The 24884-nt window shown below is 36.0% G+C and overlaps 1 protein-coding gene across 1 annotated transcript in view; it reads left to right on the forward strand.

Annotated features, from left to right (window-relative positions):
* The window catches only part of VEGFC (vascular endothelial growth factor C), an 82563-nt gene that overhangs the window by 53759 nt on the left and 3920 nt on the right, over positions 1 to 24884 (forward strand). Inside the window, exons 2-6 of the mRNA XM_068403940.1 lie at positions 6106 to 6319; positions 7739 to 7929; positions 19842 to 19993; positions 23163 to 23272; positions 23530 to 23860. Of these exons, the coding sequence (XP_068260041.1) occupies positions 6106 to 6319; positions 7739 to 7929; positions 19842 to 19993; positions 23163 to 23272; positions 23530 to 23860 (998 nt within the window). The remainder of the gene's footprint in view (positions 1 to 6105; positions 6320 to 7738; positions 7930 to 19841; positions 19994 to 23162; positions 23273 to 23529; positions 23861 to 24884) is intronic.

Raw genomic sequence — 24884 nt, forward strand, 5'->3', positions numbered from 1 at the left:
CAAGCTCCTAAAGAAACCAGGCAGCAGAGCAGGGACTTGCTCTAGAAAGGGAAGAATTATTTTCTCTCTCTGTTTCCCAGGGAAATCAAACTCACATTAAAAAAGGGTATTTTCATAAGTAATTCCCATTGAATGTATGGAAGTACTGGCATTTTATTAGGGAATGTTGAGAACCCTTCAGGAATGCATGTACTTGAGTAATAAGCACCAGCCAAGCAGTGTTTCAGAACCTCAGCAGCAGCTAAATGTTTGACTGAAGGACCAAGCATAAGTGCCTTTGTGCAAATCTATACTCTTAGAAAATGCTGAAAAACATATCTAAGAATATCTAAATAAAGTATGACCTGAAAAATGGTGATTTGCATAAGAATTGGGTTCCCCTTAAAATGGAAATTTTACACTACCTGCCTCAGTTTAACTACTTGTACTCATAAATGGGAGAGCAATATTAAATAATATACGCCTAGGATCATTTTCCAGCAGTTTATACATTTTCCTCACCAATAAAGTTCCAGACAAAAGACGAAAACATGATACATAATATAGAAGTGAAACTTCTGTAGACTTAAGCTTATCCTCATAGCCAATGTCTTTTTCTTCCTTTTTAACAAATTCTCTTTCAAATCTCTCCTCAAACCCTAGGTTTTTTCACTTGTCTATCCACTTTGTACATTCTTCCCCCCTCCACCACCATTTATTTGTTTTCTTTGCCTGGTGTTATTCTTGGTGTTTAAAATGCCAGAATGAATAGGGATCACTTAAAGCATAATATAGTTCAGACCATTTTATTTATTTTATACTTTCATTCTTACTTGTTATGTTTGTCTGATGTGCTTTGTAAGCTCTTTGGAACAGAGACTAATTCTAATCTCTCTGCCTTTCTCATGATGTTTTGATTTAGTTCAAATTAACTGCAGTGATCTTACTACTTATTTAAAGTAATGTGAAATAAGAATTCTGCTCACTGTTACTGTTCCACTTCTGTAAGGCACTGGTTTGTTGCTGTATTGAATGGTAACATAAAAGTTTGCAAATGCAGACAGTCATTCAATTTTACTAGTGACAAATTGATGCATATGAGATAAAAATCAGGGCTATTCTAGCATGATTGTAGAAGTGGTTAAAAAAGTTGCATTGAATTATTAACTGTGGCTAAGATATTTAATTAGGATATTTTCTTTTATTACCAGCATCAGCTTCCAAAAAAGCTAGTGCTGAAATACATTAAAACTGCAATAAAATATTATGCAAGTGAAGTGTTTATACATACTTTTCTTTTGCAATATTTCTATTTGCTTGCACACTGTTTGTTTCAACATTAGAATTTAGCTACTTGATTTTTAATACATTTCAGTCAGTCAATAAGTACAGTATTCAAACATATTAAAATGGAGAGGTTTATAGACAGCATTTTCCTATTAAGAATTGTCAGCAAAATCCTTGAAAATGAAGTGAGCTGACAACTATAATCGGAGCAGATGCATAAAGTACCGTTACAGCGCATTGCACCATCAATTATGTGTCAAGCATGCTGCCAAATATTAAGTGTTCTGACCTTTGTTATTAATAATAGAGGCAGACACTCGGGACATGTGAAAGACAAATAATGTAATGCATGGAAAATCTATTATAGATTTGATTTTGTTAATGGATACAGAGGCTATTTGGTATCCTGCCCCTCCCCTTGCAAGCTGTAATTTTATGAAAAACTGGACATACCATGTAGTGGAAACACGCATTGTGAAAAACATACTTTGACAGAATAAAATGTTCCTAAGTTAAATAAATAATAGTGAGAGAGAGCTTGTCATCAAACTTTACTACTTTATTTATATGTGTAGTTGTCATTCCCCTGTTCCTCAGGAAATAATGTGGAAGATGTGAAATGAAGCAAGCTTGTCTTTGCTGTATTCTCCATTCACTCTTGTATTTTTAAGTTGTTATTTTGCTCAATATCATCTATCATCTTGTAGAGATTGTCTAGTCAAAGGATTAGTCATTGTCTTTCTCCAAAGTATAGCTTCTTAGCATTTTTAGGTGATCATAAAGGACAGCATTAATAGTATGTAAAAATGACAAAAACAGTAGAATGGTCAACCAAAGGACAATGATAAATCCTTATGACGTGAGTGATGGTGTTTAAAAAAAAAAAAAAAAAAAAGTACTAGACCCAACCTCTCAACTGACTTAAAGGAGCAAAGAAAATAGAAAACATGGGACAGAGAAAACTCCTTTCTCTGCAGGCACTGATGGCACTGATTTCCTGCTTCCTTCACGATGTAGAACATCGATCCCAGAATGCGTTTCCAGTAAAGCATTAAGCAGTTGATCCAGGATTCCATTTGGAGCACACTGGAACTGATTCGTATGAAAATCAATAGACTGTTTACATTTGTCAAAAAGCTTACTTTGGTCCTAAAAGTTGCAGAATTTCTCTTATCGAAACACTTGTTAATGTTATATTACTTTGAGATAACAGAACAATTATTTAGTGGTTTTGGGGGTTTTTTTGGTAAGATTACGTTTGGGAATAACTAGCTTGGTGACAGTGATGGCATCTACAAACAGTATTTCTTTCCGAAATCTGGACTTGCATAAGATTAATGAAAAATTGCATCTCCTCTGATTTGTAGTACATTTTCATTGTTGTTGCTTTCTTTGTGTCTTGTCATAAATTCTGAACAGGTGTTGGACTCTTTGATTTCCATTGCAAAAGCATTTTGAGGTTTTAATTTTTTTTTCAGTATCCTACACTAAAAGCCAATGCACAATTAAGAGAGAGCAAAGAATTTGGAATAAAAGGTAGGGACCGAGACAGTTTATTTTTGTGAAATTAACCAAAATTTGGACAAAATCAAAAATGTTGCCAGACAACTGTTACATTTATAGAAGCAGTTGCATTCCTCTCTTAAAAATTTAGAAACTCTTTCTAACAGTCCTTAATGATCTGATGCTTTTACTGTATGCAGGACACACTTTTCTAATCAAACAGAAGTTAAGATTTAGTTTGATGCTCAACAATAAAGTTTGACTGTTGTACAAAATTAAATCACTCCACAAGCTCCTTAGATGTATGTTCCTTTAAACACTTTGACACAGATGAGAGTAATTTGCTGCAGTTCAAACATACATGCCTTTCCTAGACTTACAGGGAATATACCAGGAAGAGATCATTGATCTGTGTGTCAAGGTAATATTGGAAACATATTGAAAACTTAATATGTATTTTCTATTCTTTTTTTTACTTCTAACTCTGGGCATTGCATGTCCTTTATTTGGTATACATGTATGGATTTCCTTCTCCCTTTCTTGCTAAATTGGGAGAGGGGACAGAACAAAAACTCTCTAGTGATCAAGGTGTTTTTCCACAGTGTATTTGTAAGTTTGAATTGAAGCCATCTTTACAAGCAAATGGCTTTATTAAAGGAAGCAGAAAATAACTCTGATGCAATAATGATGATTCATTTTTTAAAAAAGTAATTTTATATATCTGCTCCAGAAATTGTTTTCCTTTTGTTCATACTAAGTGAGCACTTCATGTTGTAGCAGTATTCTCTGTCCTTCACACGGCACTCTGGCCCATGGAATACCCAGGAAGAAATGCATTTGAGAACAATACTTTATTATATTTGATTCAATACTTTATTAAAGCCACTAATTTCTTCATGTTTTGACTTGTATTCATACATATTTTATACGTGTATGTGAAATTTTCTGTCTGGCTGGAAAGACATGACTTGATTTCCTGATCAAAGAGGATTTCATCAACACACAATTATTTCTAACAAATAAACCCTCTTGTCTGCTCCATAACGTGGCTTCTTATCAGCTAAGTAATGTTGAGTTTCAGTACTTATTTTTCTGATGATCTAGGCCTGTACCTTGGATATCTAAAACAGCAATAGCCAACATTTTGTCTACAGTGGGCTGCACAGGGTTTTAAGGGATTCATCAAAGGTTGGTGAACCTTCGGTTGGATTCTCTTTCCGTGTCACCCCCATGATCTGCTGGTACCTCCTAGGATCAGCTACTACATGACTAAACACAGCTTCCATTCCTGTGCCTTTTACGTAGTGGACTAGCATCCAGCCTTGTGACAGGCGATACACGCCGCCTCCGTGCTGTGACCTACCATGCAACGCATATTCCCATCACATGTCAGGCACGCATCTGCAATGCTGGCATTTACGGCACTGGTGCAGTGACCTGCTTCCTGTTCCTCAAGGGGTGTGTGCTGCAGTGCCCTCAGGAAACAGCCTGGCAGGAATGAGGCTACTCAAACACTGCTCTTTTCACCCCTCAGGAGAGATGAAAGCAAGCAGACAGTGACCGAATTAGTTGTTTGTTCAGCTTGGATTTTTGTCTGTGTCCCACTGACTGAGAACCTGTGTATTGTCCTGCAAGGAGAGCAGGGGAGCGAGATGCTCTGTATTACCAATGAATTTGAAGGCAAGGCCCCAAGATACTGCTTGTGGGGTGGCTTGGGTCAGAGATGACACTTCCTGTGGAGGCAAGGAAAGAGATGAAGTCCTGAATGAGCGCGATTCTGAGACTGATAGCTTGATTGTTGAAATCTTGCAGGAGAAAGTAGTCTGTCATGACACCGTGGTTAGCAAAGCTTTTGTGAAAACATTTTTTATAACTTTGTAACACTTTGATGTATAAAATGACTTTGAAATCTGTATTAGCTTTGGCTTCTGTATTTAACTGTATTTAGGGAAATGAGTTCTGTGAATCTGCCTTACCCTGAGGCATTTCTCCTGTTTTTGACACCTAATAAGGAAGTGTATGCAACAGCACGTGCCATTTTGTACCTTTTTAGTGGTTTGTGAGACAAGGAGCAGTTTTGGTTCAAGTGAGCTAGTTCAGAACTGGTTGTTTTACTCATGTAATGTTCAAAATCACTGAACTGAAACAATTTATTTTTTGTTAGCAGGGGAGTTTCATAGGGAATCTTAAATTTCAATTTCTATATTTAAATTTTTCTGGTTTTAGACACACGTTTTACACTATTACAGCCTGGTGTTTCTTGGACTAGAGCAACAGTTTTGTAGTAACCTGTACAGAGTCTGCAGCCAGTTGCTAGATGCTTTTTACAAAGTGCACCTCTATATTTCGTGTCTCATACTGCCATCTAAGGGCCACGTAGGCTGAGAAGGTGGCTACAGGTTCTTCAATACTTTTCGTTCTCCTTACTGCCCTTCCTTCCCTTTGGGAAGTCAGCAATTCATGGATAAGAGAGAGGGAACAGGGAATAACAGGAGTCCTTTGAGGCAATATGTTGTTTCGTCTAAGAGGACAGAAGAATCTTCCAGCGAAGTGAGAAATTAGAATGTAAATCTGAGTCTTTTAGGAAAATGCGATTGCAATGAGTTTGTGTAAAAGCCAGGAAATAAGAAAGCACAACTACAGGATTTAAAGCTACTCTTGAAACAAGTTAAGGAGTGTAGTGCTTAGAGTCCTGAAGAGTTTCAGTTGAAACTCTTAGCAGTGAAGGAGTGTGCAGTTCAGATTCTTAAACGTACCGAAGTCCTTGACTCCTGCTGATTTAAGGATTAGTGCTTTATAGTAGAATTTGCTCATTAAGGTTTTCCCTAAAAATGTACAAAATCACATGAATAGTTTTCTTCTTTTTTCTAATTTCACCATTTTTGCATTTCTGGATGTTTCGATTTTCCTGGACTGAGGGAAAATGGGCAAAAATTTGGTTACTTTAAGAGTATGTGATATTAAATAACATGAACATCATTTAAATATTGAGGTTTAAATGTTCAAAATCTTATCATGAAAACTTTTCTGTCCAGGTTAAAAATGCATTTTTTTTTTTAAATCTGCAAACTGTACTTGTATAGGCTTAATTCTATAGCTCCTTTCTCACACAGGTGTTTTGAACTACAAGTATGATAAAGAATTAGTGGCACAAGCAAAACGTTGCAGTATTTGTCAATATAGTACTGTTGGCATTGACTGGCAAAAGCAGTTTGTGTAATGAGGACCCCTTTGAGCACAACTTTATTTTAGAATGTATGAGTTGTATTTCAGGCTAGTTTCCAGCAAACCTTGTGTAATAGAGAAAGTAATTAATCTTGCATGTTACTTTGACAGGCTCATGCAAGCAAAGACCTGGAAGAGCAATTGCGGTCTGTGTCCAGTGTGGATGAACTCATGACAGTACTTTACCCAGAATACTGGAAAATGTTCAAATGTCAATTGAGGAAAGGAGGTTGGCAACACAACAGGGAACACTCCAGCTTTGACACAAGATCAGATGATTCACTGAAATTTGCTGCAGCACACTATAATGCAGAGATCCTGAAAAGTAAGTACAGGACACAAAACGCATTCTAACCCACAATAAATTGAAATTTGAAGGCTTCTCAGTTGAGTCAAAAATATTTTAAAAGCTAATCATCATCAGTAAACCACCCTCAGCAGTTTGATTTGATGTAATGGCTATAAAACAAAATATTTGACAGTCAACCTTCCCTAATGAAACAAATTGCTCCACAGAGGTATTTTTTGGTACATCCGTTGTAAGAAAGGTACAGGCTGCTTTCTTAGCTTAGTAGATATAAGAAGTTAAATGTTTGTCCTAAGGCATAAGGAATCCTGCTTTGTAGAAGCTGTAATGATTTTGCAGAAAGCAAAGAGGGCACTAATCGTTGGATTCATTGAACTGTTTCTGCTCTTTTTCTACATTTACGTCACAGCTGGTAATGCTTTCGTCTCTTACACGTTATTGCTTTAGAGGCCAAATAATCCACTTATAGCTTTTTCCTGTTACAAGAGGGCAGTTGTCATGATGTTATGCTGAAACCAGAAAAAAAGCACCTTTGAAACAAATATGTCAATACCCCTTAGTGTTTCAGATGGCCTGGATAAAAATATAATTAGCTTACAGTTTAAGCAAGTGCTTACAGGCAGAGGAACCCAGGATTTATAGCAAGAGGTGTATTTTTGACATGATATTGGAAATCACATGCCTTAATGGAGACTTTAAGGAGGTGAAATTTCCATTTTCACTGAGTAGCCTACCAAAAACTGGCTGCAAGAGATAACAAAGGGCCTGCACAGCTGTAAGTCTCATGGCTGTTTAGTGTAAGCATTTGGCAAAAGGCTGTATAAGACTATGTAAAATGTTTGCCCAAATTTACATGGGTAATCTCGGCACAAGATTTTAGATGTGATTCTTTCAGATGAAATCATATGGTGTACATAATTGCTAAATAATAACCTTTTGCTTTAAATTGTACTCTTGTAGTTAACAAAGTAAATGTATTCAAATTAATTTCACATATAGTGTGGAGGCATCGAATTTAATGTTTTTAATATATAGTATCTAAGTGAAGTACTGTGTGGGACAGGTTAAAATTACTTTGTGGAGACGTGCAGTACTTCTTTAGACTTCACTCAAGGTGAGGCTCACCCCATGCATAGGAGAAAGGACATGTACAGCTTTAGCTGTGGATGTCATAAGATCTGGCAAACCTTTTTAGGTTCCCTCTTAGCTCCACCTTGACTTTTCGGCTTCACGGCGATATGTCACGTCCCCAAGAAGAAGAAAAATTAGCTAGAAGGTAACATAGAGAGATGTGTATTTCACTGAATAAAGGGTGTGACTCCAGCAATGCATATTCTGCTTCTAAACTTCTAAAAAAAATCCTACTAATTTACTGCAGGAGAGTATTGTTTTTAAACGGTTACTTTATAACACATGAAATTCCCTGTAACTTGGCAGGTATTGATACTGAATGGAGAAAAACTCAGTGCATGCCACGTGAAGTGTGTGTGGATGTGGGAAAAGAGTTTGGAGCAACTACAAACACCTTCTTTAAACCCCCATGTGTATCCATCTACAGATGTGGAGGTTGCTGCAATAGTGAAGGACTCCAGTGTATGAATATCAGCACAAATTACATCAGCAAGACAGTAAGTTCTCACTCCTATTACAGTCCAAGTGCTTCTTGCAAATCTGTTCATAATCATGCACATTTTAAATCTTTTTATTGCTGCTATGAGGAAGGAAAAAATCAATTCCAGAATACATAGGAAAAACAGCTGAAGAGACTACTGCCTGGAAGAAAATGTTATACACTCTCTTCCCCTAAACACATTATTTTTTTTCTTTTTTTTTGTTTTTCTAGTTTGGGAAGAAAAAGGAAAGAAAAATTATGGTGTCCTCGTCTCAGTTTTGAGATTATCCATGAAACTTAATTCTAGCCATTTTTTGGGGGGGTTTTGGGGGGTTTTTTTGCATCTACCGTTTGCCTGTTGTATGAGGCAAGCACTCTCTGTAAAAATAACCTGTAATTTTATTATTGAAGACTGTTTTAGGACAAGTAGAGACATGATGCATGTTGCAAATAAAGCCTTTTAGGAACTGAACTTTACTGTATTAAGAGATACTAGTATAACGTACCCATTTTTTTTTTTTTAATGCATCTTCTTCGGTTGTACGTGCAGTTTTTATTCTTCAAGTTCAGGGCTAGTGATCAAGTAGGTGTGTGCAGAGATTATGCATTCAGCCTATGAGCTGCCTTTAAAGGAAAAGTGTACATGCATTGTTCTACTTCAAGTAGCTATAACGATTATCACATTATCTTACAACATTTCCCTCAAAAAATCATGTAATAATAGTCATGCTTCAAACTGTTGGCTAGGGTATTTTGCTTTTGTTACAGTATTTGGTAGGTTTTTTGTTGGTTGTGGGCTTTTTTGCTTTTACCTCTTCTTTCTGATGCTTTGAAGAAAACTAATTTTAGTGTAAAACTTGCTTCCTTTTTCAACTAGATTCTTCTAGCTGAAGTTGCAGTACATATATATAAGGAAGATACACAACTGCGTAGCCAACTATAAAATTGTAGCCCATGGAAATGTTCCTTTATCATGCAACTTCTTAGTGCTCTGAGCCTTTTTGAGAGGGCATTCGGAAAAGGGGACCTAAAGAAAACAGAAAAACAACAACTCTTTTTTTTTTAAATACATTTTCTGTCCATATTTCTCACCAAAACTGGCTGTCTGAAATGGTATATTCTGCCAAGAATTTTCAATCCTGGATTTAAGCTGGTGGTAGCCACACAGCACACGAATAATGTAACTCAAATAGCTTAAACAAGGAAAACTACAACACTGATTTTGTTCAAACCCATAGTTATTCCCACAAACAGCAGTCCTAATTCCAGTTACTTGAAAGATGCAATTATAATTTTCATATTATCAACCAAGAAATACGACCTTTTGGGTTTTGTAAAGTTTAGCTTACTGGAGTAAAATATGATCTAGTTACAGAGAGTTGTTCCATTTAGCACAGATTTCCTGGTCTTTATGCACCATGTCAGTTTGGGGTAAATAATCCCTTTCTATTTGTCTTTCTGTTCATATCTATTGAGTGAAGAATTTTTTTTGCCTAGGAGAAAATGTTTAATATTGAGTTTCTTTTTTAAGTTCTTGATGTCATTGGTGATGATATGATGTAGGACTAGTTAAAGATTTGAGAGATTCTGAAAAGGAAAATGTTGAAGGACTGATCAGAAAGAAGAACGAGGCAATAACATTGTTTTCTTGCCTATTCTGTACGAGCAAGCAATTTAATCTCTGAGTTTTCTATCTTGCTTCTGCTTTCCAGTTTTATCTGGTCCTTGACAGAATGCAGTTTAAAAAAAACCCTTATAAAGGAAGAGAGCTATAGCTATATCTCTTCATCTGTCATCATCTCAAATCTTTTTCTAAAGTTATGTGACCACAGTTTACCCTATATCAGATGAGAATTAGGAAGAAAAAAGTATTGGATTCAAGACCCTTCTGTGGAATTCAGGTACCCTACATACCTATTTTCACTACTGTTTTCCTTTTACTTCCTGAAAGAAATGAGAACAAATGGTTAGTAACCAGGCATCTTTTGTTTTTTCATAAGTCGCCATTTTTGTAGCTTTTTTTTTTGGTGCATAAAATCTGTAAGATAAGCTTCATACTGTTCAGCCTGCAGAAAAAGTGCTTAATGGGAAATTAACTTTTCAGCTGGTGGTCTTACTGTGAGGGCAAGCTCTAGCACTGGTTCCAGACATTAAAATCTAAAGAAAGTTGATATCAGATTTCATCAAAATTAATTAAAAAGAGCTAAGCATAGAAATTATTTTTATGGGGAGCAAATAATTGATTGCCAGGAGAATGGTCTAAGTCAAATGTTCCCGGATTGGCTTGTGGAACACTGTGGTGGTCCAGAGAGAGGTCAATAGTTCTCTAGTTCGGGCTGTGTTCCTCCTTTCTGGCTACTTAACTTTGTTAAGAGAAAACCAGAAAAGTATTCTGCTTTGCTGTTAATACCATTTTTCCCACAAAAACTGTTTCTATAGTTGCTAAGGGATGTTTATACAATCATAATTGGGATATGAGACAATTTCTTAATTAAGATGTGGTACAAGGTATATGAGGACCCCCTAGGCTAATTCATAAAATACAGTAGATCTTTTTATTCTCCTTGGTCCATGACACTGCAATAGCCCAACTTTGTAAGTGGTGGCTTGTCTAATAAAGGTCTACGGGGAAGGTGATTCGTTCGTTTTTGGTTTTGTGGTGTGGTTGTATTGTTTTTTTCTCTAATTCGTTATTAATCAAACAGCTGTTGTTTCCGTGATGCAAGTAATTCAACAGCAGTTCCAAAGACTGGAACTACCTGGTGCAGCAACAGCCTGTCCCTCAGATGTACTTTTTTATGCCCCGCCTATAGGTACTCGCTTATAGGTTGAAGGGAAGCAGTGAGGAGATGTAAGAGCCGTCTCATTCCATTCTTCCTCTTGGCTGGCAGGATGGACAGTTTTTTGGCTTCTTTCAGATAATTTGATGTAAAGGTCCTAAATCTTGTTCCATGGTTACAGTAATAGTCCCTCGAGGGAAAACATCTTTCCAAGCAGTTTGAAATTAGATTTAGAGGAGCTTTTCTCACAGGAAACAAGTTAACAGCTTGAAATTGTTTGCCATATTTGAGATGTACATGGTGTTCCTTTACACAGTTTGAGGATGCATATGTCACATGAACTTTTGGTTGTTTTGAACTTTACCATGTATGCCTTTTCCCATACATTTTTCTATGTTAGACTGATGATTGTAATGATATAGTAGGTACTATTAATAGTGGGAGATGTATCAGTGTAATTTCCAAATGTTTTTGTTAAAATTTCTGCAAAAAGAAAAGTGATCCAAATATAAAAAGATAGAATAAGGAACCCAAGCATATTAAACAGATATGAAATGTATTATATCAGATAAGTAATGTGGTGTTGTATCACACATAAGCCTTGAAATACTGTATTTTAAAAAAAGGTAGGTAGTGAAATAAAAACAGATGATGTACCGTTTTTCAAATAGCTTATTTTCATTCTTTCCACTATAGAGATGTTTAGAATTTTCAAATCAAGCAGTCTTATATCCTTAACTTGAAAATCTCTCTAAACACATTGTGCTCCTTTACATTGGTTATATTTGACTGGCCTTACTGACACTTTAGGAAGTGCAAAGGTCACAAGTGATGGAAAATGAGAGTCAATCAATTTAAGGGAAACTTGCCAAAATAAACCACAGTCCATTAGAAGAACATAGCGTAGTTATTGTAAATCTGGGGGAAAAAAATCATACATAAATCCGATATTTGAAAAGTATCTCGAATGATAAGCTTCCCTCATCCTGATATGAAAATAACAATTTTGATTATTTTATATTTCAGCAGTCAGTGATCGTAATTTTATGTGTGCTGATGCAATGGATATTGGCACATATGATGATAGTGCTGAATAAATTAATTTAGCCATTGAAGCAAAGAAATATTTTGTATAGAAATCAACAGTTTTTCTGGAAAGTATGGCATGAAGTCCTTCTAGTCTAAAGAAGGTGCTATCAATGCAGGGAATCAAAAATACATGCCTTTCTAAGGATCAGTGGGGAGGAATATATGGGAGATTTTTTACAGGAATTCTGGTAGCACTTTTGGTCAAGCATTCAGACATTCCTGTCTGATGTTAGATTTTTTTTTTTTTTTTTAAGTTTAAAATCATGCTGAGTTCTATGTTGTGGACCAGACTGGTCCCATTCTTGTTTCTGTTCTCCACTCCAGCTCTATATATGGCTAAAGAAAGAGCGCTGCCAGTGTGGGAACTGAAAAGAGCCTACTACAGGGTGGTCTGCAGGACCACACAGCTCTGACCTGGAAGCTCTTGCAAAGATGGCTGAAGAAGTGACAAGGTTGGGAAGAAGGGGGACTGGTGCACTTGGCATCGCAGTAATTGCAGGTTGCAGAGTGTCAAAGGCCAAGTCTGGTTGGGTAGAGCAATTCAGACACATCGTTGCCCAGTGTCCTCTTGCTGTGCTTCCTCACCTGAGAAGTACGGTCTAGAGCATATGCACTGATCTTCAAGGATTTAAAAAACTGACGTGTAAAAGAATGAAAATCCAGGGAAAAAAATTGTTTGTAGTTGCACACATGATTGTAAAAGTGATCTAATTTCTCATTTACCTTTGTAGTGGTCTGAAAAGTTCTTTAATTATATACATGTCTGTACTGGGAGGCAGAAAATAAAAGCATAAGAAGCTGATGTTCAGGTCTGTAGTATATACTGCCTTTTGATTTTGGCTGGTGCAGTGGAATGAAGGTTAAGTGTTAAGCCTAGAATACACCTTATTACAGATTGTGTAATCCAAATGTATGAAGAAAAATGACCCTTCATTTTTGAAGATGAATGTTTCAAGTTTGGCTAGGTTGAAAGACAGATATAAAGTCATCTTGATAATGGTCAGTGGAAACTACAGAAAATACATATCCTTAAAAAATAACAAAAAAAAATGTCCTGCAACAAAACCTTTTTTTTAAAAATCCATGTAGTACCAATGACTGTCATGGGCTTAGCACACAGTTTCTGTTTAAGCCATTCAAGGCTCTTGAATTTTTTCATGACACAGAAAAATGGGGAAAAAACATTTATAGTTACACATAATCTTCTCCAATGGTAAACAACTCTAGTTTAAGTAGCCTAATATTAAGACTGTTCAACATACTCCATTATAAACTCTGTTGTCATTCTCAGCCTAACTTTGCTATTCTTTAACAATAGGGGTTGAAATTTTCTCTGCCAGATGCGTGACTGAGCTTGATGTGTTGTTCTTACTTTTTAGTTTTTTGCTTTAAAACTTCAGCAAAAGTGGTAGTTCGGCTTTTTCTTAGACCAGAGGGAGAAAAAAGTGTATGTGACTTTATTGTTAAAAACAGAAATTGGGATTTTATTTTTTTTTATCTGAAAAAAAATTTCTTGTTCCCTTATTTTAGGTAAAGGATATGATACTTGTTTGTTTGTATTAGGAATGTATGTTTTGTTAGCTTTGAGACAGACAATCTGCACACTTTTAAGTGTTAAAAAAACCCGACCTAGGAGGCAAATGGAATTGTTGGGAGACTAGTATTTATTTGTAACTAGAACACTTTACAACTTGGAGCTGAACAGAAATCTGATGCAGTTTCAAGGCTTTTGACACTGTCTCCCATAACATCCTCATAGGAAAGCTCAAGAAGTGTGGCTTAGATGAGTGCACAGTGAGGTGGATCGAGAACTGGCTGAACGACAGAGCCCAGAGGGTTGTGATCAGCGGTGCTCAGTCTAGTTGGAGGCCTGTGGCTAGTGGTGTTCCCCAGGGGTCAGTACTGGGCCCGGTCCTGTTTAACTTATTTATCAATGACCTGGATGAAGGAACAGAGTGTACACGCAGCAAATTTGCTGATGACACAAAACTGTGAGGGGTGGCCGATACACCAGAAGACTGTGCTGCCATTCAGCAAGACCTGGACAGGCTGGAAAGCTGGGCCGAGAGGAACCTCATGAAGTTCAACAAAGGCAAGTGTAGAGTCCTGCACCTTGGGAGGAATAACCCCATGCACCGGTACAGGTTGGGGGCTGATCTACTGGAGAGTAGCTCTGCAGAGAAGGACCTGGGAGTTCTGGTGGACAAGCTCACCATGAGCCAGCAATGTGCCCTTGTGGCCAGGAAGGCCAATGGTATCCCAGGATGCATTAGGAAGAGTGTGGCCAACAGGTCAAGGGAGGTTATCCTGCCCCCCTACACGGCCCTGGTGAAGCCACGTCTGGAGTACTGTGTCCAGTTCTGGGCCTCCCAGTTCAAGAAAGATAAGGAACTCATGGAGAGAGTACAGCGAAGGACTACAAACATGATCAAAGGACTGGAGCACCTTTCTTATGAGGAGAGGCTGAGAGAGCTGGGTCTGTTCAGCTTGGAGAAGACTGAGAGGGGATCTTATCAACACTTTCAAATACCTTAGGGGTGGGTGTTGAGAGAAGGGGCCAGACTCTTCTCAGTGGTGCCCAGTGACAGGACAAGGGGCAATGGGCACAAGCTGAAATATGGGAAGTTCCATCTGAATATGAGGAGGAACTTCTTTGCTTTGAGGGTGACAGAGCACTGGAACAGGCTGCCCAGGGAGGTTGTGGAGTCTCCTTCTCTGGAGATATTCAAAACCCGCCTGGACGCAACCCGGTGCAACGTGCTCTAGGTGAACCTGCTTTGGCAGGGGGTTGGACTAGATGATCTCCAGAGGTCCCTTCCAACACTTAACCATTCTGTGATTCTGTTATTCAGATCTAGGCACCTAAATCCTATCTTCTAGGGAGAGCTTGTCATTGATATGCCTACCTTTATCTTGTTGGGAAGAAAGGAACCTAGTTGATCTAAAAGTAGCTGGGACAAGATGTGCATGTGCCAGAATGCTAAAAATTATGCTAAGGAGCCCAAAACCAGGGAGGGGTAATCAGGCTTCGTGGGTTGGCTGAGAGGGAAACTTTGATTGGGCTGAAATGAAGGGAGGTCAGCATGGAGAATCGTCATATTGGGTGAAGACATAAGGAGACAAGGGCTGAACACAGTACTTTGAATAGAAATATTAGAAATGGTGAGAAAGACTGGAAGACTCGCCATCTGGCTTTCTATGACAAAGAAGCCTTAGACTGGCTGAACGGCATGTGTTATGTTCTTGTGAAATGCATTAACCATGTATGGTTTTCAACTGTTCTTCAGTTACATAGAGCTCCCATTAGTATGTGTTATACACTGATACTAAAAGTATGTTACTGACTTATGTTTACTATACTAGCTTCTGTGGAAGAAGTTAGGACAGAGCTTTGACTGTGATTTTGTGTGGTTTAAATTTTTTTTTGTTATATATAATACTCTTTAGTTATACTATCACATGTTGCTTCAGTTATTTTTTTCCACCTGTTTTCTGGCAATGGAGTGTTGGTAGCACAAACGTACAGGACAGCATGGGCAAGTTGAGTCTAATTTTTTTCTTTTAAGTTTTGAGTATTTGCCTCTGGCTCTAGCAATACTCATTTAATGTACTTTAAGTTGCTGTTTAATGTACTATAATTACTAACATTTTTCTGAAAACTGTGAGCAATAAAAACTCTCCACTTTTTGAAAAAAACTGCCCTAATCCCTACTACTGTCAGATCTCGTGATCTTCTGGGGACTGAAGTTCATTCTTTGTACTCTTTAGTTCTGAACATCTGTCTTTAGGCATTTGTCCCTGAAGAACAGACCTGAAGGAAATGTCTTTTCCCTATTGCCAGTAGTGCGAATTATTTCGATTTTCACTATGATTTCAAGTTGTGAGGGAAGAGAAGATTTGGGCCTCTAAGAATACCTTAAAACCAATCCTTTACTGAATGAGGAATCAGACACAAATATACAGCATCTAATCTCCAAGAAGAGGTACCTATTTGGGCAATGTTGCCAGAAAAGAAGGGAATCAAGAACCAGCCTCATACACAGATGTTATGGTGCATTTCTCATAGAAATATCCTTTCTAGATGTTGACGTTTGGCTGTTACATGTTGCCAAACGTGCCCTGTAGTGACAACAGATGTTGAGCTTATTGTTCTATTCGAGAAGGAAGATGAGCAAGAAATAGAGATGTTAACAAAACGAGAAAGCATAACACAAGATCAGATCTTACCTAATTTGAAATTATTTATTAAGAGGATAATTCAAACACAGCTTATGTATATTGAGACTTGATTCACTTACACTTAAATAGCTTCATTGGATTTAGAGATGCTGCTATCACAGCTGAGAACAGAATATAGACTTCCTTTAGAATGGAACTTGTTTTAAAATGCCAGAGATTTTTTTAATTGAATTTTTATTCTAAGTATTAAATGTGTTTTCTGTAACAGACTACTATTCAAGAATTTATTTCATGTGAAATCTCTTCTTGATATATTTTCATTATCAGAAGAGAAGAATAAGTATCACCTTTTTCAGTATGCATCAGAATATAATATCCTAATAGCATGTGCAGACAAAAGTGTAGGAAGAACAAATCAATAATTCCAACACCAGTATTTCACTTCCATCATTTCCATTAATGAAAATAGTTCTGGTTTATATTCTTTTTCAAAATGCTAGTTCATGTATCATCTTAAGCACTTTCCAAAAGTGAGGGATAGAAATCTAATACCAAATATAATATAATATAAACTCTAACATAAGTAGTTGGCTTAGGTTTTTTTGACTTTATGTGTAAACAGTAGCTGTTATTGGGTGATGTAAAATACATTGCTATTGAGATAATTTAGTTGAACAAATTGAAGGTAATTCAGTGTGGTCAAGGAAGCTAGTCTACCTTTACATTGTTTAACTAGGCTATTTTTTGTATTGCACCACAGAAGCATTGATGGGAATAGTTAGCAGTATTCATCTCTAAACTGATACCTTTCATAGTTTAAATGGAAGGTTAAATGTCGATTAAGATAACTCATGTTCACCATCATTTCCATTCACAATTGGTACATCTCAGGTGTTTTAGTGAAATTTCTCTCAGTGCACTCCTGAAGCCAAACACGACAGTTGGGCTGACAGGGACCTCTTCTAGATGGTTTGGAATTGTAGCAATAGTCCTACACTGCCATCTCCAGCAGTTTGGAGTCTGCTACGCTTTGCAGCATGGCAAATTGATCTGCTCCAAGAGCAGAGGAAGAACAGAACATGCCCCTTTTTCTAGTCATCTGCAGTTTGGTCCATGCAAAGAATCATGCTTCTTTTCAGCCACTAAGTTTTATCAGTTCTCCCTATAGTGGGTTTTTACTTCAGGTTCGGACAAGCAAGTTCATACTGTCATAAGAGAGCAAAGAAAACAAGATTCTCTTTTCATGTGTAATGTTATAATTAAGTCCATACTCTTTGTTCTGCCCCTCAATTCATGTATGTCTTTTAAGAATCGTTTTTCTTACAAGATATTTAATATAGTAAATGCTTTTGCATCTGTAGATTCTTAGCTGTCCAGATTTTCAGAGGTCTCAACAGTTGTGCAACTTGTTTAAAAAAAGATACAAGTCTTGCCTATGTAGGCGCGTTTTGTCATCTGATTAGTGATCAGTATTTAAAAAACAGATACCTAAACAACTCAACATGTATTTTCTCAAATATGTACTGCATGCAGAAATTAAAGCTATTTTTCATAAACATGGTCCTTTCTGTTTCTTTATCTATGCCACCATCTTCCTCCTCTCCAATTTCCTAGTTAGTTTATGCATTATAACAAAACCTAGGATGGCCTTCAAATAGGTAGATATTTTTAAAAGAAATTAATAACTACATAAAGCTATTTTCACATAACATATTAGTATGAAAATGATAACTCTGTGTTATGATTATTGTGCTTTTTGGATGAGGCATCTTGGTAAGAATGCCTTTTGTGATTAATTTAAAGGAACTTTTATAATAGATAAGCGTAAAGGAGTCAAAATCGGTTTGGAAGCCAAGAAGGATTATAAGTATAATAAAAAGTTGAATAGAAAGTCTCTTCCTAGGAGCCTGTGTTGAACTTAGTGAAAACCCTGGAGGTATGTCTGGTGATAATTAGGCATTCATTTTATTGGTACCAACTTTAAACTAGATGTGGACTTGTGCCCTTGTCTTATTAATGACTCAAGACCAAAATTTTAAGAAGTGTTACTTATTTTGCAGCTGGAGCAAGAATCCAAGTGTTAATATGCTTTCGCTAGAAGTCTCTCTAACAAGAGAAACTATTTTCATGGTAGCTCCCTAGATGGATAGGATTTTTTAATCAGTATTTGAAAGATGCAGGAAACTATTCTCTGTTTTAGTTTTCCTTCTACAGAAGTAAACGTATACCAGTTTGCATTTTTGGTTTCTAGTGGGGAAAGAAAAACACATTGAGAAGCAATATAAGGGATGTGGTACTTTTTGCAGCAAAAATAATAGCATTGTAATCTTCTGTAACAGAATAAAATGCAAATATAATACTTTTGCCATTTCAGGTCTTGTATGATGACACTTCCAATTGTTAAGTTTTTTTAAAGATGCAGTCACTAAATGATGTCAAAATTTGTTTTATAAAATAGAAATAGAAATAGAAAATACCTATCAGACTTGATGATGCTTTATACAATTTAGGTTTACGTTAATTTAGGTATATCAATAGTACGAGCTTTATTGTTGGCTGCACAAGTGTCCTTTTACCTTGTGGGTATTTGGTGAATGCATCCCATACTGCTGCACCTGCATGGTTGTTAGCACTCAGGCTCACCTGAATACTTCAATGCAAGGTACTGTTTTCAGGACACCCTTTAGATGTACTTCATATTTTGAATCATTTAAAATTACTGGTATTTTGATTACATGTGCATGCTGCCTATATGCCATACTATAAAGTTATTGATTATAAAAAAGCTTTGCAAACAGATCTCAGCTAAAAATTAAAGTCCTGTTATACCGTCTCATCAACTGAAACTGGAATAATAACTAATGACCATGTTTTTAAAGGTAATGAAGTCCCCAAAAGATGCAGAAGTATTCCTAAATATATTTGGAAAAGTGACTAAACACCTAAAAGGCAACAGTGCACTATTATCCTATTAAAAATACTACCCCAAAAAATAGTTTATAAGACTTTGACTTAAAGTATTTATCCTAGCTAACTTTTCAGGAGACTGTTGAGATTTGAGTCTTAAAGTGAAACCTTCTTAATTTCATAAAGTAGGTGTCCTGAATCAAATACTGAGATGAGTCTCACTGTCTGTTAGCACATGTTCGGTTTTTCCACAAGGTATCACTGAAGTTGTCCTCTTCCACCAGTTGAGCTACATTTCCCACTAAAATTAGGATTTTATTCATTCACATACATGATTATTTTATTAATAGTGGATATTTCTTAATATCTTGGGAAAAACTAATAGTTCAATATGCATTCTGTTAGGGTAACAAAATAATTTGCATTGATACAGATACTGGAAAGTCAAAAATACAGGATGCTGCAGTTCAAAACTTGTTTGTCTAAAAATGTTTTGATCTAAGTCCAATATACTGCTGTTTTACACAAGCTCTTGTAATTGTGCAACTGATGGATTAGGTTATAGCTTACCCCCTTTTAAAATTATTCTTGTTTTCCAACTTTTTAAAGCACTTTCCAAATGTTTCATTTTAGGTTTTTTAAAAGGCTGCCAATTTGAACTCATTTCCTCTAGAAAAATTAGTTCTTTGTACATTTTCCTCTTTTAACAATGTTAGTTTAAATGTTACAGTAAGCAAACAGGCACGTAACAGGGTTGAACACTAAAGTGATGTCATAGCATAGCTATTGTATTCATTTTGCACATAATGATTATTTAGCAGTATAATTGAATGTCACTGAATGATGGTAGAGAACAAAAACCCAAACTTAAATTGCTTATACCTTTTTTGTATGTCCTGATATGATTTTTAGTTATACTGTTACTGATCTATAAAAAAAAGTGCTTTGTTTTGCTTTGCTTTCCCTTTTGTAGTTGTTTGAGATCACAGTGCCTCTTTCTCATGGCCCCAAACCTGTAACCGTCAGTTTTGCCAATCACACGTCCTGCCGATGCATGTCAAAGTTGGATGTTTATAGACAAGTTCATTCTATCATAAGACGTTCCTTGCCAGCAACACAAACTCAGTAAGTATTAGATTTGTCTTTCCTTTCACGTTATGAGCAAGCCTGTATAATTAGATTTAAAATATTGCTGGAAGCTTTCACAATTAAGGTAAGTGAACTTGTTAGGTGAACTACGCGTTAGTAGTAGCAGAATGCATTTTGCAAAGAAGCTAATATTGTTTTTCATGAAGAGAATGTTACTTTAGTAACATTACCTTTTTACCCAGTGGATAAACGGAGGCTAGATGATTTAAAAATGAAGAATAATATTGTTTGTGGGGTTTGTTTCATGGAAAGAGCTACAATACAATTGAGACTTAAAGGAGACATCAATAAAAACTTCTTCTAAAAAAAGTAATCAAGCAAAGCTAAAAATACTTAATTTTGCAAATAAGGAGCAGACAACATTTCTCTCTCAAACTGTATTTTCCTATTTAAAACGCTCCTTAAAAAAGGCCTTTTTTATGGATTCTTTAACTACAAACCTTTTTGGACATCTCCATATGATAAGGGAAAATAAAAGGTTAATTGATAGTCCACAGATTTAGCATATTGATTTGTTTGGTGATTTTGAATGAAAAAAGTCACAGAAGAAGTCTGGCACTGAAGCAAGTGTTATTAAAACACTTGAAGAGGACTGAGTGATGATTTCATGATGTATAAATATTTAGGAAGCCAAAAATACCTAACAGACAACAGTTGCTTTATGGAAGAACCAATGACTAGAAGCTGAACTGGAATCAATTGTAGACATTTTTAATAAGGAAAGTGAATAGTGCAAAATACCCAGAGATGTAAGCTGGGTAATTTTCTCTGTGTTTTCATTCAGTTAAAGTCTCGATGTTTTCTGACACGTTCCAGCTAAGTACAGATTATATTCTATTTGAATTCAAATTACTGAATTTGTTCATCAAAACATGGATCATAAACAGTGGATTAGAAAAATATTAGAAAATAAGTATATTAATAGTTTAATTAATTGCATAATTAACAGATTATAAAAAAATCAAAACCCAAAAATAAATAATAAAGTCAAATTATGCTGACGGTTGGCAGCTTCTCAGTGCTTCCAGATTAAGAGCAGTTGTAATTACCAGTGCAAGAGTTTATTCTGTCCAGGAAACAGCTACCTGTAGTTAGAGGGAAGTAAGCGTGCAGATAGTAGACTTTGACCAGCACTCCCAGGTAGCTTGCTGTCCTGTGCGTAAGGAATTGTGCTTCAACAAAGGTTAGACAGAGTAGTAGTACTAGATCAGAATATATACAGACTTTCTCTACTGTTAAGTACTGTATTTAAGTTTAAAATCTATGGCTTTTTACAATAAAATAGAAAAAAAAAAAACCAAACCAAACCCAAAAACCCAAGATGAGTGCTTCTAGATTCTAGAAAGGAAATGAAAGATATTTGCATGTTCCTGGTGGGTGCCTGGATGCTTTTCAGAATCCCACTGGGTTTTTATAATTTGTACTAAAGTTCTCAATTTCTTTTCAACTTCTTATTTTTCCTTAACACTTTTGTTTATAGATTTGAATGCTAGTGAAACTGTTGTAAAGCCAAAACTTGGAAATGTACTTTCTTGTCACAGAAAGTGACTTTTTTACTTTCCTAAAATGTTACAATAAGTCATTTTAAAATTTCAGCCATATCCCCCAGTAATTTTCTGAGCTAGCAACCAGAGTAGAATTTGTAAATAAGCAGTTCCACTTCCTTTTGCTGTGTGTCTCCAACCCTGACGCTGAAACACATATTGTTCTCTTCAAGTTCTGGTAACTTGGGTTTTGTATCAACATTGTCTTCTCATGGGTTCATGTGTGCTTGGTGTTTTCTTTATACTGTTACCCTGCCTCCCTTCTGTAGTTAAACACTCCTGGCTAGAGACAGGCTGCTCCAGGTGTGAGTTGTTTTTTCTTTTTAAATAGAATACAGTAATACGTCTGTAACTTATCCATACCATTTCTCAAGCAGAATCAGGAGGCAGGAAAAGGACATATGTGCCAAGTGAGAGAGCAAAAGTGAGATAATTAGCAGAATGAAATCAGGAAACACCAGCTTGATAAAACATGAGGTGATGCAGGGTGAAACTACAGCAGTCTTTACAAGCAAAGAGTCGTTTAATGTGGTGAAGGGGAGTGGTATACTTGAATGATGATCACGGAAGAATGTCCCCGCACCTGCATTTTTGAATGCATGAGTAATGGTGCTCAGGGGAATGAAAAGTGCTTAAAATGTGTAATGTATGTGCTGTCTTAACAGATGAGGATTTTAGAGATACTACAGAAACAATGAATAAATAATAGCCTGGATGCATGAAGTTAGGCATGACTCATTAGAAGTTGTAATGTCACCTGTGATGATAAAGAAATTGCAAGCAAGAAAGATCAAATAATACACAAATATTGTATCTGTGGTGTACCTACTCGTTAAGTAAGTTCAGTCATCCTTTAAAAAGAGGCCAGCTGCTGTTAGGATTTTTTGCTTTCTTTGCTTACCGCTGCCTTGGCTGCAAAACTCTAGGAGGTAAAGAGCATTAAACTGTTAAATTGTTTATTGTCTTTCATTTCTAAAGTGAAGAGGCATCACTGCTGAAGTCCAAATCTTTGGATTCAAGAAAGCTGTCCAGGATTTGAGTGGCTGATGAGAGAGTCAGTTAATGTCACATAACTTTCACATAAAGTGGAAAGGAATCTAATGATAATTGAGTTTTGGTTTAGAAATTAGTTTGGTCTACAGCATTCATTCAGAAACTGTTATCAGCTGTCTTTTGATGTCTGTATGTGTGAAAACATTTTTGTACTGCAAAAAACAATGTAGAAAAATTGTGTCTGTTACTACCTATCAGGCATTTGGCACACAAATATTTTTTTATACTGGTCTGTTTTCTATATGAGGCTTACATTCAAGGGTTAGACCTGTTTCCAGACTACATTAGGAAAGTACAAATATCAGTTTCTAGAAGTTAGAGCTAAAATTTGAAATGCGAGAAGGTACCTTCAACCAGTGGTTGAAGATTCCTGTAGTGGGGAGAACCCTAATTAGTAATAAATTTGGTAGGAGTTAAGATCATGAATGAACTGAAGCTCTTTGAAAGGTTTTTGTAATGGAGGTAAACAAAAGCAATTAGCACCTAAAATAATTTTTTTTTTTTTGTGTTTTTATGGTAGTAAATCAACAGTATATTTCATTCCACAGGTGTCATGTAGCAAACAAGACCTGTCCAAAAAATCATATCTGGAACAATCAAATTTGCAGATGTTTGGCACAGCATGATTTTGGTTTCTCTTCTCACCTTGGAGATTCTGGTAAGCAGTTTTGGTTAAACAATTAAATGTAGTTCCATGTTTTGATTTACCTAAAGGAGAAATTAAAAACATGAAAAGTAAATAATTTAATCTTTTTCTTTATTAATACTGTTATTGGTTGTGCCTGTCTTCTGACATATTTTTGTTCTTAAAACACCTTAAAATGTACGAATTCAATACCATTTCTTCCATTAAAAATACGGGATGGGTAGAGACAAAATTCTGATAATTGTGCAACTTCTCTGCTGTATTTCTAGACACATCTGAAGGATTCCATATTTGTGGACCAAACAAAGAGCTGGATGAAGAAACCTGTCAATGTGTCTGCAAAGGAGGCGTGCGGCCCTCAAGCTGTGGATCTCACAAAGAATTAGACAGATCGTCATGTCAGTGCATGTGCAAAAACAAACTTCTCCCTGCTTCCTGTGGGCCCAATAAGGAATTTGATGAAGATAAGTGCCAGTGTGTATGTAAAAAGACGTGTCCTAAACATCAGCCACTAAATCCTGCAAAATGCATCTGTGAATGTATAGAATCTCCCAATAAATGCTTCTTAAAAGGAAAAAGGTTCCATCACCAAACATGCAGGTAAAAACTCAGACTTTAGCCCTTTCATTGTGTTTAAGGTATAAAATTTTAGGTTGTGTCATTAGCAGTCCTGTTGAATTACTTCGTAGTCTTAAGTAAACAGTGAGCCTCTCTTCAATTCAGTTTTATCTTCTATGACTTTTGTCATCTCTAAGAGGAAACTACTAAGCAGAATAAGTATTTTAAAGCATGTTTAGTTTCTCGTACTCTTACTACTACTTCGTGATTTATTTTTTTTCTTTTGATGAAAATGAGCTGTAAGTTCAAGCTCACCATTTTTTTTATGCTACTTAAAATCCCACTGTATTTTTCCCAAGAACTGAATATTGCAATTCAAATAAGTCAAATATTCCAAATTAGATTTCAGGGGTTAGTTCTGGAGATACTGTCATTCATTTTCGCTTCCTAAATTTTTACATATCCTTCATTTCACTCAACTGATACTGAAGATTTATGAGTGCATAAAAAGTATTATAGCTCTGGGTGATTTCGGTGAAAAGTAGACATATATAACTGTAAAACAGACCACCCACATTCATCATTTAAAATGGGATTTGGTCAGGAAGAAAACTCTGTAATTTCTATATATATCACAGGAGCTTTTCCTTACATGACTGCTACACCCATAGCAGTAACAGTCTATATATAAAAATGTGAATGGCTTTAGGTTCTGAGAAACAAGCAGTATTATTTCTGCTTTGTATATTTTGTGAGCAAAGTTTTCCTGTAAAGTTAATTTCTTAAAATAGAAACAATGTAATTTGGAGCAGAAAGATCACTTATTAATATATGGAAATTATTTCTATTATATTAATGACAAATAACAATTCCAGAAATGTTCAGGCACTGGAAGTGGAAAATAGAAAATTGGGATATTTAAATGTCTGTGGTAATTCATTGCTTATCAAAAGTAAACGTATGTATTTTTTTAATATAACACGTAATTAGTTGGCATAAATATATTGCCAGATATATATACGTTGGTTCATCTTGAATAAAGAAATAATGTCTACTATTAGGAATG

Source organism: Nyctibius grandis, chromosome 6 (assembly GCF_013368605.1).
Source record: "Nyctibius grandis isolate bNycGra1 chromosome 6, bNycGra1.pri, whole genome shotgun sequence".
Taxonomy (NCBI): Eukaryota; Metazoa; Chordata; class Aves; order Nyctibiiformes; family Nyctibiidae; genus Nyctibius; species Nyctibius grandis.